Source organism: Xenopus tropicalis, chromosome 1 (assembly GCF_000004195.4).
Source record: "Xenopus tropicalis strain Nigerian chromosome 1, UCB_Xtro_10.0, whole genome shotgun sequence".
NCBI lineage: Eukaryota > Metazoa > Chordata > Amphibia > Anura > Pipidae > Xenopus > Xenopus tropicalis.
The window spans coordinates 76095393-76113757 of NC_030677.2; the positions used below are offsets into that span (position 1 = coordinate 76095393).

General features: G+C 35.9%; 1 protein-coding gene across 6 annotated transcripts in view; it reads right to left on the minus strand.

Annotated features, from left to right (window-relative positions):
* The window catches only part of bmpr1b (bone morphogenetic protein receptor type 1B), a 244543-nt gene that overhangs the window by 14801 nt on the left and 211377 nt on the right, over positions 1-18365 (minus strand). For all 6 annotated transcript variants that reach the window (XM_031902001.1, XM_012965653.3, XM_012965656.3 and 3 more), the window contains 3 exon segments: positions 12737-12896; positions 6710-6812; positions 5609-5711 (listed from right to left, as the gene is read on the minus strand). In XM_031902001.1, the coding sequence (XP_031757861.1) occupies positions 5609-5711; positions 6710-6812; positions 12737-12896 (366 nt within the window).

Below are 18365 nucleotides of genomic sequence, written 5' to 3' on the forward strand. Positions count from 1 at the left end.
ACAAACTGTATGAGCAAATACCATTTTCCCATCATCATCACCAACATCATCAGATTCTGTATTTACTGAATCGTATCTGCATTTAAAGATGTAGGAGTAGAATAAAGATACTTGAACAATCTCTATCTGCCCATATGCCCCCCCCCCCCCAACTGTCTCCCCAATAGATATCTGGCTGGTAATCATCTGGTTTATCTATTGGACAGGTTTAAAAATCCTGCCAGGTAAGGATTGCATCGGTTCATCAATGTGGTACTCTTCTGACCACATGACCAAATACTGACCAATTCTGCTGGAAATATGGACAAAGTATATTAGGCAACTCTCAGAGACTTGTGATGGCACAAAGAAAATGACATATAGTGCTATACTGCTTTTCTATTAGACCTCCAGTTAAGGAACAAAGTCTTAGTATTTCTACCTTATTTACAACAGTACCCCCTTGCACATTATAAGACTTTCTCCCAATTTCTCAGCCTTGAAGATCTAATAAAACACATTTCTTAGAGAAGTCACAGCTGTCTGCTAAATTACAATACACAGTGCCAAATCTCTCATTTCTGACTCACCATGTTGGTTGGATGGTGACACAATAGCTACCGCTGATGCACTGGGTTCCTGACTTTTCATTTCTTAAAACTGATTAATTAAGCCTATTCATTTGACAGTGGCTCTAGTTCTTACTTTTTAATGAAGAGTAAAGGCTTATGGTTTAAAGAGACCCAATAAACCACCTTATTTACAGGACCTACATTAGCATATTTACCTTATGTGCTATAGTTGTAATACTTGGCTTGTATTTATCACCACTCAATTTATAAGGAGACAGTCAGCCACAATTAAACTGAGGTAATCTGAGGCATTGGTTTAAACTTTTGGCTAAGCTCTTTGTTTTTAGGATTTTTGAATGACTTTATAACAAAGGTTAAACATTAACAAAATGTATACACTAAGATGGTAGCCTATTGTGGGGGGGGGGGGGGGTATATGAAATTGCCCAATAACTATTTGTTAGGGCACTCTGATCTGGCTGGATATAATTTGTATGGTTGCCAGGTGAGTATTTGGGAAATGACAACACAATGGCACACAGTACATTTTGTTGTGACAAAACATCTGAAAATGTCTTTCTATTGGTGTCACTAAGAACACCAGAACTTCATCTTTTGCATTTTCTAAAAATTAGGCAATGTTTTATTTGTGGTGATTCACACTGATACCAATGGAAAGGAATTTTTGATGCCCGCTCTGAAGGAAGTGCATGTAACAAAATGTACAGTGTGTCATTACCCATAAGTACTCTTGTATGTTTAACATAACTTTACTAGGAGGGCAAGTGCTAATTCTTCCCATGGCTATAATACATTCCCTATTTTTCAAACACTTTATACATTTAAAAAATATCCCAATGCTTTAGAATAATTGGCTGTTTTAAAATATTAGAAAGACGTTGCAAAATTTTGCAAAAACAATCCTTATATTTTGAATGTCCATGAACGGCTTTGTTTATAGGATTAGTGATTCGTCAGGCCTAGTCATAAACTGGCACATAAGTAATACGATTACAGGCTCATTAAAGCTACTAATGATATCTGCACACCATTTCCAAGTCTGAAATTTATATCCCTTTTCTTTTTCTAACAGCAAGTTATCCGTTTGGCAATGTTCTCTTTGCTCTGAAACCGGGTTGCACAGTGAGAGATTTGTAAGAAATACTTCACCCACGTTCCTGATCTCATAGTAACAAGCTTTCCCTATTCCAGTACCTGCAGAAAAGAGCTATTATGTGCTCAATAACAAAACTGATCATACAAACATACACTATGACTTGGCTTCGTCTTGAAAGAGATTAGCAGGCGCAACAATTTCCTTTAAAAGACGCTGTACATTCATGCTGCTGCTGAACACAGAAAAATGAGAACTCCAGCTTTATCGACTCATCCAGCAGTAGTGCTATTATATTTCAAAATTACCAGGGTAATGAGACAAGAAGTTCCCTAGGGTATGATTGGCTTACTCTTTGTAAAGACATGATTTCCTGTCCCCTTTTTCCTTTTCTATTTGTTTTAATACCAGTTTTTTTCCCTGCTTAATCTTTTTCTATTTGCATAGAGTGTAGCTGTTCTACCTAACAACCACTGTAACACTGGATGTCCTTTATACTTCATTGCCAGTCCTATTCAATGTAATATGTTACACATACCTGATGGCCTTTAAGAAAAAGACACTGACATGATGTCTTTCAGGGCAATACTAAGGCTCATCAGTCAATGCTTACTGCAGCAGCAGTTTTTAACCTTTGCTGTGGCTCTAAGTGTGCAAGAGAAGAAATAAAGAAGCCGCTGGGGAGTTTGGTTTTCTTTGTGATAGAATCGAGGCTGAAATCTCCATTTCATGGATTATTAACAATTTAGCATTTTCTAATGGTTCTCACTTCACTCTAAAATGTGTGGTTTGTAACCGTTTAAGATGTCAAATTAAATCAGGTAAATGGCAAATGCAGCTAAACAAAGTCAGGGTTTTAGCTCTTAACTAGAAAACGGCAAATGAGGCATTTTAATTAAAAAGTGTTTGACTCTTAATGATTTTTTTCTTATGCTTTATTTAGAAACATTTTAATAAGTGTAACAGAAGACTGAAATTTAAATAAGGAAAGATTTTGTCATTTAAAAAAACAATTGATTTTAAACTGAGATCCATGAGAGGAATGCAGTGGGCAAAATGTGCCGTGTGTTTGTATCTTCTCCAAGGCTATTTTGTTCTAAAGCAGGCTGGACACAAGCATTGTCAGCACAGACCTCTTGCAGTTTTACAATCCCCTAACAAGTACCTTGCTTTGTTGACATGGTGGCAAATGTCAAAAGCATAGAATACTCCAGTTATACTAACAAAATGGTATGTCAAAAATAAGATAAACCTATGCCGCCATTCCCCTGTAGTAAACACAATTTATACTTTAGTGGTCTTTAAGTGGTCTTTAAGGTTTTTTAAGGTTTAAGGTCTTTTCTGCTGTCATTCTGTGCAGCTATTGGTATAACTTCATGTATCAGGCGATTAGATCCCTTTTTAGCAAATATATAGAGTGTAGAGCAAAGTCAGCTGAGATCATGCACAGAGAGTCTCAGATGCATTTCAGTCCAAAATATTGTATTGTACCTCCATAGGGAAATGTTCTCTTTGACAGAGTTAGCAGGTTTAATATGTAAGAAGCATTTATAATAGGTCCTGTGTTTAAGAGATGATAATACTGTAGTAAAGAGATCATGGGCCTTTTTAATTTACATAAATATGCAAAACAGCTTCAAAGTAATTTATCACCCTCTAATCTTCTACCTCCCATTTTATGATCTTTCTTTCTGTCTCTTCCAGCTGTTCTTTTGTTTATTTATAACTTGTTGTCAAAAACAATAAAATATTAAAAAGCTGGGCATTTAAGGGTTAAAATGGACAGCACAGAATCCAGAATGCTGAGATAGATAAACATGTAATGAAATGGTCACGGTGCCTTAATAGATGGCAAATAAATGTACACTGTGGATAACTTGGCCTATGTATAAAATATTTCTTCAGACAATTCCTGTATCATTTAGATTCTAGTTGGTCTGTGAGCCAGACATCATGGCACCACCATTGCCACTTACAATGTCTTTATACAGCAGTGAATCTATTCCTCCCCCAACCTAATCATTCAGATTCAATTTGTTGGAATTTCTGGAAATGGTTGCCTTCACAGTTACGGAATGCACAGGTGTCTTAAAACAATGAATGTCTATACAATATTATTGCAAAGACACAGGCGACCCTTAAACCTTTAGATTGTAAGCTCTGTGAGTAGGGCCCTCTGATCCTACTCTAACTCTGTAAACTCTTGTTTGTTAAATTATTGTAAGATCCCTGTTTGTTGTAAATGAATGTAAAGCACTGCATAATTCACTGGCACTGTATAAATAAACAATGATGATGATGGTGTAACAATGTAGCAGCAGACCCTCCTAGGGATGGCGGGGCAGAAAATATCATCCCCCTGACACCCTCCAACTATGAGATCAGGTCCATCCACTTGTGGGAGCAGAATGGAGGAGGTTGTTTTAACATGACATAGAGGGGGGCTCAGGAGAGTGAAGTTACTCACTGGCCATATATTCTAGGAATGAATAGGTAAGATCTTTTACATTTTACTTGCACTTTAATTTACTTGCATTGTAGTCTCTTTGTCTGTACTGTCTCTGTACTGTAAGAAATGCATAGCTGTGTGTAACTCTTTATAAACGTGAATTAAATAGAGTGGACCACAAACATAACTGATATGATCAATATAGTAGTATAATGAATAATTGGCTCATTACTAGAACTGGCCCAACTGGCCTAGTCCCATAGAAAGAGGTGCAAGCTTTGCATTCCATTCTATGAACGCAAATATCAAAGTGCAAAAAGAAAACTTGCCCCCTTTTTTAAAATGAGTACTAAAGTGTTTAAAATACAGACATTTCTTAACCAAAATATGTGTTAGGTGTTTTGCACCAGTACAGTTTCCTATAGCAACAACCAGAACTTATTGATTGGTCTATTTGTGAGTTAAAAGCAATTTTAAAGATCTTATTGGTGGCAATGCGTAGCTTTATTGACATGATGAAATACCTTTATTAGTATATCCTCCATACAGACACTAAAATAAGTTGACTTATTTCCCATCAAGAAAAAACACATTTAATTAAGATGTATTATATGAACAAATTTGGTTTGGTTTGTATTGGTGCACATTCCCAGAAGCTGCTAGTTTGTTCCCTTATAATAGTAACTTTAAAGTAAAGGTTAATTACAGCTGACCTGCAGCTGGGGGAAGTAACCGACCCCTTCACCCCTTTGAGGTATGTCCCACATTTTCATTTGGAAAATACTTTCAGATGTTCTCTTGCATCACAAAATACAATCCACAAGACTGTTTATATTCTGCTCAATTTACATTCACTTCCCCCAGCAATCTCAAGATTATCAATGTTTCCACTCGGCATGTAAATAAAGAATACACAAAACCTCCACTATATATATGTATTGTATATTTGTGTTTGTGGGTCTGGAAACCAGGCCTAATATTATAACACAACGTATAGGTCACACCGGTGAACTTTCAGCTTCCAAGATCATTAGAGAGAAAACATTTGCATTCACCATCGAGAGCCATTACAATCCAACCAAAGTAATAGTGGCGACATTATAGATTTCACATAATTTTTTTTCAAAAGGCCCCACATTTATCAGGTTTTCTGGCCTTATGAACATTAAACAGTTCCTGGCGCTAAAGGTTAAGTTCAGTAGGAATAAACACATGAAGGCATCATGATCTCAGTGAATTTTGTTCTCTCTTTGGAGTGACTTTTAATACATTTTAAGTTTGTTAATTATCTGTAAAATTAGGGTCTCTGTTGAATTAGGGTTAAAATACACACCATATAGTATAGTATTCTGTAGTTCCAACTTGCCAGTAGTTTATTCACTCAATGTTCACATATTTAAGCTTTTCCTCAGGCTCGAGGAAGGGCCCTGAAACTTTGGTATCATACACAATAAGTAAAAAATGAATAGCAGAAATTTCTGGGTCTTAGCTTACCTGGTTTTTTAAGAGGAGGTAATGTGGGATGGAGATCTCTGTTACAAAAGTCTTCATCGGTGCAACATTCAATTGATCTCCGCTGATGGGGTATTGGTGTATCCTGCAATTAAAACAACCTTTAGGAGTTGGTAGGAATGAAAGTGATGCTACTATGGGGGAAAAAAAAATATATATATATATATGAAACATCAAATAAAACCCATGCTTTTAACTTTGATGTGTGTATGGCAACATCATTTATTTTGAAACCTAGCCATTTTTAATCAATTCACAACTGTATTTCATATGTTCATTTAGACCACTCATATATTCATCTATAAATATACTGCCTCGCTAACCAGACAGTGTTTAATTCATAGCCTTCTTTATATCTTTTAGTCTCAAACCAGTGCTACGTCATGTGACCATTGTTCTTTGAAAAGACGTGAGCAGGAACTGAATAAATTCCTCCCATGACCACACATGGACAAACACATCATAATAAAAGCCAGCTGGAATATAAAGGGATGATCCAGCATGGGGTGTGGGAAATGACACAAAGGCAACAATTTTACTATATCTTTCATGCACTGAATTCATAATTGTGCTGAAATCTAATAAGGTCGAAAGTGCATATGATTCTTATTATGAAATATGAAATGGAAGTCCTACATGACTGCATTCCAAAGCAAGTCAGGAACACAGATGTCCTTATTATCTCCTGCAATGATTAACTTCTTTGATACTTATAGAACCAGAACCATGTTACTTGTATTTCCAGCAGCAATGAGATTTTAAACCAAGTTCCCAGATCGTCTCATTGTGCTTAATCTATTCAATCACACACACTATGTGCAGCTGTGCAACAGGATGCCTCTTTGTCATTTAAACACTTACACTACATACAGTGATGTTATGGAAATGAGCCTTTATCCTGTATTACCAAAAGGAACTGTATCTTCTTACCAATAAAAGAGAGTGAAAGACTACCATGTTAGTGTGGGGATCTGATTACCAAATAATAGGAAACAGGTGTACAGACGTTGTCCTCTAGAACAGTTTTTAGATAGAACATTGTCACATTAAACACAGTGGCTTTGTTTGTTGGCATTTACTTACCCTACATTGGAAGTCAGATCCCTCTAATCCCAAGCAGCCAGAAGTGACTACGGGAAGGCCAGATTCATCTTCTTCCACGATAGTAAAGCAATAGCCATCAGTCCTGTCAGATACATATGCAGAATTAGATTTTTTTTTTAAAATAGTCAATATTTCCTTTGATTCCAGTGTATTTTAATAGAGAACATTCAACTTTTCAAATTTGTCTAAACGTGGAGGTTTTCTTCTGCATTTGTTTGGCTAAACTCTGAAAAACATCAAAATATAAAAATATTTCTCTGGAAACAGACAGAAATGAAAGGCAAATAATTCAAAAACCATAAAAAAATAAAGACCACTTGAAAAGTTGCTAAGAATAGATAAAGGTGAACTTCCCCTTTAACATCCATTGCTTGAATTTTCTTCGGGTGGTTTTCTTACATTGCACAATGTTCAGTTATTTGATTTACCTCTTTATTTATTGGACTAAATACTAAAGACAAACCAAAAAAATTCTATGCATTCCAATCCTATGCTGTTGTTCAGTACTTCACAACAGCAAATTATTGAAAGAAGAGAGAAAGAGTTCTGCCCTTTTTACCATATGTTATGAATTGGATTCCAACGTGTCAACAGTGGTGTACAGCATGGAAATGTGAGGAAGACTATTGGTAGACCTTGGGAAAACTATAAGGCAGTCCAATGACTTTATAACTGCTGCTGCTGATTTACTTATAGACAAGTATAGTGAGCTAAGCAATTTCAATGTGTTATGGATGTAGAAATAGGTGAAACATTGGCAAGGTTCTAAATTGTACTAATTTCAGTGGTTCTCTGCTGGAGAAACAATGTTGTCAGTATGTGGGATTCCAAAGTAGTTAACATTGTGAGTAACATTCCACTGTACTTTTGCCCATCATCTCAACAATCTATTCATCTCTGTGCTATTTAACATCAAGTTTAATAAGATGTGCACAGGAGAAATGTACACATATCCATAAGATACAGAGATGAAGGGTGAAGCAGTTAATAAGGCCTTGTAATGACAGCTACACCTGGTTAAGCAATAGTTTCAGCTTCTTGCACAAATTAACTACATCAGGAAATGGTTCCTTATTAGGTGCAGTGTTTAGTGACTTGCTCACAACAAAAATAACATTGTTTGAGTCATTTAGAGCCCAGGTCAGGCAGCAGTTACATGCATTTGCTCCCTGCAACCCATGTGTTTCTGCAGACTGATCTATCCATGGGTAACTCCATGGCACAATTCTCATTTTTTTTATTTTTAAAAATTAAAATAAACTCATTCCCATGTCTTACATTCACTTTAAAGTGTGAACTGAAAAAGTCTGTGTGGGAAAAAGTTGCAAAACTGCAACGTTTTCGAATTGTTGAATCAAAACCTTTACTTTTTCGAATTGGCGCATAAAAAAAAGCGTCAAAAAATTCGAAACCTCTACAAAAGAAGGGTCAACCAGTGACGGGACAAGATATCTGCCATTGACTTGTACATGATCTCAGCAAGATTTATCTGGTGAATTGTCAGATTTTTAGCTTTTGTGACACAGTCAATCTTGAAAAAGTCGTCACTCTGTGTCTTCAGAGTTCCAGTTCCTTTGTCCCCTTCCTCCACCTACTGGAATGGCTCATCTGAGAGAGAGGGTAATAAATGTAATGGTGTTCACCTTCTAAACACTTCTTTCAGTTCAATTGTTCAACAGTATACCAGTAATCATGAATATTTTTAACTGGTAGCTATTTTTTAATTTTTTTTAGCATTTTTAAAAATAAAAATTTGCTAATTAGTTCATACATTTCTAAGTAAAATCAGAGGAATATTACAATATAGGAACTGTAATCGTCAAAAAGCATGCTCAGTAGGTCTTAACTTAAGAAATGTATCAACTAATATATAGATATAAATGTAACAGTTTAGAGAGTTGCCAAGCTCCTCTGTCACTGAGATGCCATGAGAAACAAGATGACAGAAAATGAACTTTGAGAACTGAATCTTAGAAAAACATCCAAAAATATAAAGCAACTGCAAAAAGTCCAATTGGTGTGCCATATGAATCTTACTGAACTAGAAAAAAGCATTTAGACAGTGAAATAGCCTTTTAAAAAGGAATATATTACTTTGAAAGCCAGACCATGACAAAGGGAGAAGGGGGCACAGAACTATTAACTTATTAACTTATAGGAGCTATTATTATCAAAATGCTTCGGTGAATGGCCCTTAAAAGTATTACATGTTCAGACTGGGAGAATCCAAAAGCATTTATAGTCTCTTTACATTTAATTTACTGTAAAGCACAGACCTACCATTTGGAAATGTATCATTCAACATTATATAATCATCTTGAAGATGCTTGAAGCAATATAATGCTTCCATTTCTGCAAGCCAGATTTAAAGCTGTGTCTCCTATAAATGCCTTCCAGTACCATTGCCTTTTTGGCAAAGAATTTCAAGCTGGTTAAAAACTCACTCAAATGTGTGGTCTCGAGTCCTGTAAAATGAGCTAAACCTTCTTTGTTTGTGATTTTGTTCCTTCATCATGTAAACTAAAGTAAATGTTGTGTCATCAATCTTCAATTAATGGTGTTGGGCGTTAACAAGATTCACTAATCCTCTTTTTTACTGTTGTTTTACACATTATAATGTACAGCATGCTGCAAAAACATTGGAATTTGCTATAAATTGATTATGCAAATATAAGAAGTTTTGCTAGAAATAAAATGCATGGAGTTTTCTACAGCTTGACATGTGGAGATGATTAAGCAGTGAATCAAGGCCAGAAACTGTATTCTGTCTAGTTAACATGTTGGCTCAGTCAGCTCTGTGAGACTGGTCAAGATGCTTCATCACTCGGTGACACCACACAGCTCCCTACAGGAGGAATAATAGGAGGTACCCCATTCCATCAGTCAACTATATTTTGAAATGAGATAAGTCTGTTCCTAAATTACATAGGAGGGTTTTGCATCTACAGTCAACTGACTTTTGGTATCTACGATTCAACTAAGCAATAATAACAGAATGTTTCCAAAAATATATCTAGCATTCTCCTTTTCCTATCCCCACCCATACCTGTATCATAATCACGATAGGAGTCTTTTGGCCTTGCCAAAAATACTGCTAAACTTGTACAAAGGGTTGTACATTGGCATCCATAAAATATAGATACAGACTATATTTGTTTATGATCTCAGTATTAACAGGGTTTAAGGTGAATTCAAAACATTGATAATCTCATCAAAAGATTTCATGCTAACAAGTGTACAAGTTGTAGGAGACGGAGTAGAGTAGGAACAGCCAACTCAACATTCACAGCCAGATTATGGAGTTACTACTGAAGCAACAACAGTTGCGAAACAATAAACAGAGCCAGATGTTCTGTTAATATTTGTCTTCTTCCTTCCGCATCAGCCTTTATGGATATGGTCTACTCCAAAGCATTGTGCCTTGTATAGGAAGGAGATTGGTGCAATGCTGGGGAATGCAGCAAATATAAAAGAAACTGTGTTACTTTGACATTGAAGTGTTCATGTTTTGGATATGTAAGTGATGAAGGCAATAATCTTATTTATAATTGATAGGGAGAACAAACAGTTCATGAAATAAACAACAGTTCTCTTACTAATTAGCTAAAGGACACATTATGAGTAGTAATGGCATGTAATTAAATATTCATCTATAGACACAATGAGAATAATAGATGATATTTATTATATTTTTCACCTGGTTTATCTGAAAATACACGCTTCTCGATCATGATGAATTATTTTATATTAGGGAAAAAATAAATGATTCTGGATCTTTTTAGATGGACCTCCTTTGAAAAGCAACATGTTTACTATATATACACACAGTGCTGTAATCCAGCAAAAGGGGGGGGGGGGGAAAGGTCATTATAGAACATGATACCAATGTAAGTTCCCCAAAACCAACTTTAAACCTACAGCGCCTTGACTATGAGTCTTTATCTACCTATAATTTGTAATTAATACTTCAAATACATAGAATGGCAAAATATGAAGACACTTTAGAAATAATTGATGAGGCTAATAATAGCTTGACTTAATGTAACGTGATCATGTTCGTGGCAGTGTCTACATTCTTTTAAGCTCTGAATTCAATGCTCTCAGTTCTTCTGAATGTTCTACTTTATGTTTCATGTTCATTTCAGATACATTCACTTTTTATTCTACAGCCAGAAAGTACTAGATTCATGACTTCTCTCCTGCAAACGATATAGCATGTTGTATGACTTATTGGGACACCAAGGCCTCAAGAGCAACTAAATGTTTAATCAACTGCTAAGATCAAGAATGTTGCCTGGTTACCAAAATACTGCAAGACCACAAAAGGATCTATGCTTTTATAACTGGACCAGGAAGCATTACTGCAGGCAGCACACTGATAAATAAAATCAGTTTATTAGCGGCTAGCTTCAGGTAAATCTTTTTAAAAAAATCAAAACTTTCTCTTTCAGGTGGATAAGAAGAGCTGGAGAATGATGAATAAGATGCTGCTGAAGTGAATCTTTCATTCATATATGACATTGGCTAAGAAACAGAACTTTGAAAAAGTAAACAGGCTGATTTTAGTCTCAGTTCTTCAATCTGTGAGTGTATTTATAGCTGTTTGTTTTAGTATGGTCAGCAGGAGTTCACCTTTCTGTGATTACGGCACTCACAGAAAACTCTAATCATCATCTATATCGTTATGTATAGATATAGAAAAGTACATTTCACATCAGCATTGTAAAACAATTATTTATGAACATACAGTATTAATAAAACCCAGAATAACACATTTTTATAATTCAAGTTACGGATCTTTCGTGAGATGGCTAAATATTTCAGAATGCTAAAGGATAAAATAAATGCAAATGGGCATAATATAATACAGTCTATATGGTCAAGCCACAAGCTGTATGTGGGCTGCCTGTTCTCCATGCCTCATTACCAACATTTCAATTCAAAGTCAAACTTGGTCCGGGTACCTAAAACAAGAGCATGGATTGTATATGACAAGTGCAAAGAGTGTGTTACAGGGCTGAGTGACTGGTTCCATACTAAGAGCAGAGACAGACATACTGCACACAGGCAAATGCTTGGCCTACTATTTCCACCTGAACAAAATTAAGAAAAGAATTTTTTCCCTCTCACTTTATTTTTTATGCCATAATAATCCTATTTGAAACAAACTTTCAAGTTTTCTCCATTAATAATGATGTTAACACCCTATAAAACACCATAAGAATGTTCTGCTTGGTATTAGGGTACTTCTGGACATGGCACAGAACACTTCAGACAAGCTAAATCCTGGCTTGGCTGGTATCCCAGAGTAGTTCTACATTTGTAAAGGTATTGTAATAAGAAAAACAGCTCAATTCAACCAACTGATAGATTTCTGATATGTAAAAAAAATATTTTCTTGAGATGCAGTACCTGCCATTTTCCTATTCAGGTCAATGGGAGATGGCATGGGGAGACTTTGGGTGCTTCTGCCATGCTGTGTGCCATCACTCTAAAACTACTAAGTATCTTTAAAACTGCTGCAAAAACTAATCAGTTGGCTAATTGATTCAATGCATTATCCCTAAATTCTGATAGCCATGAGCCATACTGTGTACTAAATGGATCATCACCAATGGAAAATGACCAGCTGTTTCTTTAAAGGGAAGGTGCATGACTTCTCTGTAGCAAGCAGACTTTATTATTTAGCAGAATTTACTATTGGCTCCCAGTCCTGTCGGTAGTGGCAGACCAATTCTATGAAATCTATCTAGTAAAGATATTTTTATGGATTCAATAGAATGAACGCAATATGTATACAGCCTGAATCTGAGATGATTTCTGGGATTTATTACTAGCATCTCCAGCACAAGTATGGTCAATGTTAAGAAAAGGCAAAAAGGATCTCAAAAGTAGGGTACAGTAAATAGAAAATCTTACAGTATTACATCTTATAATCTAAGTTTAACCCACTTAACACATCTGGATAGGTATGATAATTATGCAATGTACATAGAATGTACCAACCAGCAGGTGTTATTGAAAGAGTCTTCTGGACAGTGGTGATGGCAGTAACATGCCAGCATCTTCTGCGGCGGAGCGGGAGCTGTGCTTTCTGTGTCTTCCTTCCTGCTGTCCACATTTAGCTTTGCAGAACTTCTTAGCAGCATGTTATCAAGCAGATTTGCTGTAAAGGAATCAAACACATTCTAAACATCTGGGCAGGATGCCAGGCCCTAGGCACATTTAAATATACACTGAAAAGAAAGCAAATTATTTCACAGTTCTTTAACTTTGGACTTCTACAGACATCATGGCGTGTTTTAAGGAGAACTTGAAACGGTTCTTTTTAGAGGTTTGAAGATTACAGCAGTATTCTTTCTAAACTGTTTCAGGAGGTGAGCTGCGGTTCCTGTACAAGTAAATGATGGCATGCTTGGGATAGCATGACAGGTGCTAGCCAATATTGAATAACCCATTAGATTAAATCATGGTAGGCATAAAATGGAACCAGAATGTATCTAATAACAAAGAGGTTGTGGTGTTAGAATTTCATACTTAGGTACTAAGAGGCTCTAACACCGCACTAATTAGCCTATAAATGGATGGCAGTCACAGATCTGAAGTGTAAAACAGGCCAACGAGCACAGTAATTACCGCTGAAGACAACTGTTGCTTTATTTCATCTTCTTGCATTTTCATACATCTCTTTACAATTAGCTTTGATGTTGATTTTTCTACTGAACTCTTATAGCTGCTATTAATTACTGTCTTATTATTTCAATGGCGACCAAACAAACAAATAATATTTATAGAGATTTGTCAACAGTTACAAGACTCATACTTCGTTATTCACAGTGTACTGGCAATCCTTTAAGAACTGTCTCCTTATACTATTCTTTTATGCTGTTTAAACATCATCAGCGCTATGCATAAACAAGGAAAAGTTCAACAGATTCTGGCAGTCATCATTCTAAATAAATTGACTACTAAAGTCTGCTTTGGTTACTAGGGATTTAAAGTTGTTAGGGGCAAATCTTGTACATTTATATGAACACCTGCAATTGTTTGAAATATACACACTTTTTATTTGCCATTTGCAGTGCCCACAGTGTCCAACAAAATGATCATCTTTACGCTGACTAACTCCATATCATTTTGCTGAAAATGGCACTCTGCATTTTTTACACTTTTTTTTCAGTTCATTATTTTGAAGAGTAATTTTGTTCTAAGTAAAACAATCTAGAACTGCTTGATGCCAATATAAAGGGCTGTTCTTGGTTCTAAGTAAATAATTTGTTATATATATACAACAAGTAATGCAAGGATATATAAGTACACATAGTAGAGTATTCAAATATAGCCATTGAACCCATGCTTCCCCCATATAGGTTTACTTCAGCTAGTGGTTATACTGACGTAAATGTTGTCATACATAGAATGTCTATCTGTAATAAGTGGTATTTGTCTCTGCTTTCCTGTAAATGGCATTAACACTTGATTGTGAGACTTTTGAAATTCTGCCTGTATAAATTAACATTAACAGATGCTATGCTTCTTGGTCCACAGAACATATATTCTGCTAAGTTCCCTTTCAGTGAGCAGTCACAAAGCTGGTTTTGTGACTATACAACATTGTTATTCATGGATAGGGAATGAACTTTTAAATATGTTCCAGTCATAGATTTTCAGACATCTGGGGTGGCAAAGTTAACTACAGTAATAACATTAGTAGTAATGGAGACCAAAAACCATAGGTCTCTGTTTTCAACTGGCATCACAGATTTGGGTGTATTTAAAGCTCTCCAATGTTCCGACTGAAACTTTGGTCTTTCAGGGTAAAAGTGATAAATCACAGTTGCCTGCCTAACATAAATATCGGAAATGAGACAATTGGAAAAAGAAGGGATGTAATAAAGACCCATCTCTCTCTTTGCAAAGCGCCCACTATTCACAAAATGTATTTCTTATTAGAGTTTTATAAAATCCCACACAGTTACAGCCCATCTGCACTGCAGCTCAGAACCAGACATAACAGTACTCAGCTTTGGTGATATGTGTCATAGGTCAGCTGTGACTATTTCTAACAGAATGCATTATTCTATATTTTCAAATAAATTCCAAATATCACCATGTCTGCTGCAGTATTATGTTGAATTTACTCAAGAAAAAAATTACTTAACACATATTATAATACCACAGAATAGTCATTTTAGTTTAGTCAGAAGAAAAATTAATATGCTGTATGGGAGAGAGTGGAATCCATGGAATGTAAGCTTTTAACCTTTAACTCCTATCACACTCTATGATCAAAGGCCTCACTGAGGGTGATGGGAACTGGTATTTAAAAACAACTGCTGGCTGAAGATTTTGTGAGCAGCAGTTATATAGTGGCCTTATGGACAAATATTCCAAAGTCGTAAAATGAAAACATTCTATATATTCATCTAATAATAAAATGTTTATTTAACAAAATATGAGAAAACAGTAGACTGATTCTTGTTACTTCACATAAGTGTAAAGGGTATGAATTACTGCTATTTTAGTAAGCTTGGCACTCTGTTCTTCATCTTGGCATGCTGGGCAATGATTCACCCTTTTTTGGGAGTGATATCATTTCTTAGTGCAGTGATCCCCAACCAGTGGCTCAAGAGCAACATGTTGTTCACCAACCCCTTGGATGTTGCTCCCAGTGGCCACAAAGCAGGTGCTCATTTTTGAATTTCTGGTAAGGGGGCAGGTTTTGGTTGCATAAAAAACAAGTATAATGCCAAACAAAGCCTTTTGTAGGCTGCCAGTCCACATAGGGGCTATTAAGTAGCCAATTATAGCTCTTATCTGCACCCCCAGGAACCTTTTTCATGCTTGTGTTGCTTCCCAACATTTTTTCCATTTAAATGTGGCTCACAGGTATAAATGGTTGGGGATCCCTGTCTTAGTGTATCTCACAGAGTCAAATGAAAAAGGGTAACATTTTTATTGATATTAATGTTCTATTTAATGTTCTAAGTTTACCAAATGGACTCTTGTCTAAGGGACAGCCTTAATGGGGCAGATAAAGGCATTTATAGAGGAAGGGCTGCTTTTAGGCAGCAGTGAACCCAGGGCAAGGTTTCAATGGTGGGCCACTACTGCCCCAAGAAATTTGCAACAGAATAACCATCAAGCATGTGAAGTTTAATTAGTTAGGAAGGTAGTGAAGAAATCTACATTTCCTGAAGTAGACACGATTCCCAGGTGTGCCACCCTGGACTGATCATGATTTGCAAAACAGCTCTATATAGAGGTCACTATAACTAAATTTATGGACATATGGACCCCTTGGATTTTACATACCGAACACTCACTGCAATTCCTCAGTCACTTATTTGTTGTTGCCCCTCGAGAATCCCTTTGGTTATGCCTTGCCTTTCTACCTTTCTGATTTTTCCTTCTTCTAATATGTTAGCAATTTGAATGGAACTTAAATGTGTCATTACATGGAACACTCAACTGCTTTTGCAGTTGACCACTCTGTCAGTGAGGATATGGTAACATTAGAATTCCAGATATGAAGGTCGAGAATAATAATTAAGAATCAGCTATTACAGACACACCATTGTTTCATACGGAGTAGTTTTCCTTAAATGGTTTATATGAGAGTGTACGAAAAAAATGTAGGTTTCCTTGTTGTTTTCTCATTAAACAACTTTCCAAGGTCTTGCTGTGTGGGGAGCAGGTTCTGACATCATTGGGGTTTGCACACATGCTACGCCCCAGCAGATGTTGAGTGAATCATTAGTGAGCTGGATTTCTTTTTCTACCTTTGCTGAAAGATGAACCAAGTTCCTGTGTTATCAAGTGACCTAAAACAATTTTGGTTATTTTATGGAGGTATGTTATGAAAACTTGAGTTAATGTAATTCAGAGCAATCTAATAATTAAGTTGTTGGTTATGTTGGAACTTCAATAAACCTGCACAACAGTATTGCCTGAAGGCTCGTGATAGGAGGTGAAGACCCTTTAAAACATTGAGGTAATAATCGCTAAAATATGAGTTAAACACCTGTGTCACAAGGGTGTGTGTGCAGCTCCTATTGTTTTTTTCTGATTCTGAGACAAGATCAGGAATTCTGGGAGTGGCACCAATAAAAACATATTCACTTATTTATTAAGAAAGGATGGGAGTGTCCCTTTTTTTTGGTTAATTGATCTAAAATATATGCATATCACAAAAACTATTTCTTGGCCGAACCCAGTCTTCTTTTTTTGCCAGTAGCATTATGACAGGGTAAATTCCACTAGATTAAAGGCCCAATAAACTATCATAGAAGTACAATTGGTCACATTTGGAGAAATTCTCCCATTTATCCTACTTTTCAACTGAATGTCTCATTTACAATACATTTTGCAGCACATATAGATTCAACATGTTTTCCTTCATTTATGAAGAAAATATGTACCCTTATCTTTCATTTCTCCTATTAATAAGGAAAAGCATGTCCTTTTTACAAAAAATACCACAAGCATTTGTTCTCTATCTTAGACCTGATAAAATGCCTTCATGCCTTTTTATAGAAGGATTTAGAATGTCTTTTTGGAAAAATGAACTCCTTCTGTGCAATATCCACCTTAACTAACACATTTTTTTCATTCCCATTCTTTATTAGAAAATACACATTCAAAATGTGCCTTCTTAGTTGATTTTATGCTATTTCACTTTTTTTGCTATTCATTTATGAATACTGGAGTTCATTAGTAGAAAATGCAAATATACATATAGAATATGTTGGTGCTTTATAAATAAATGTTAATAATAAATAATAATAATAATTAATATTCTGTGCACAGATATACACAGGTATAGACTCCATTTTAATCAAATAATTCAATTTATTTATGATTTCCTGTTTTCTCTGTAATAATAAAACAGTACCTTGCACTTAATCCCAACTACCATTTAATGAATCCTTACTGGAAGAAAAACATTTCTTTTGGATTTATGGTCAATGGTTAAATAATTTTTTAGCAGACTTTAGGTATGGAGATCCAAATTATGGTAAGACCCATTATCCGGAAAACCCCAGTTCCCGAGCATTCAGGATTACAGGTCCCATACCTGTGTAGGGAACTGGTAAATTATGCCTTTTCCCACTCTGTGGTCCCCTAGTTCTCTAGACAGCTATAAGGGTCCTTAATATAATGGGAAGTAAGTCCCTTGTTCCTGGGTCATAGCATGACCTCTTGTGCATTTCCACAGTTTGGCCATTAGGTGGCACTGTGGATATAAAAGGCTGAGCAGCCATGAGGCTAGAGGCCATTTTGTCGAGCTCTCTCCATGAGAGGAGAGCTCTACTGTGAATAGGTAGCTTTAGAAAGAATAGGCAGTTCCTGTTATAGATCACACTAGGGAGCTGATTTACTAATCCACGAATCCGAATCCGAATGAGACAAATTCGGATTGGAAAACGAAAATTTTGTGACTTTTTTGTATTTTTTGCGATTTTTTCGTCGCCATTACGACTTTTTCGTAAATTGCCGCGACTTTTTCGTAACCGTTACGAATTGTGCGAATTGTCGCAACTTTTTCATAGGCATTGCAAATTTCGTGAATTGTCGCGACTTTTGCATAGCCATTATGACGTTCGTTAATTGTCGCGACTTTTGCATAGCCATT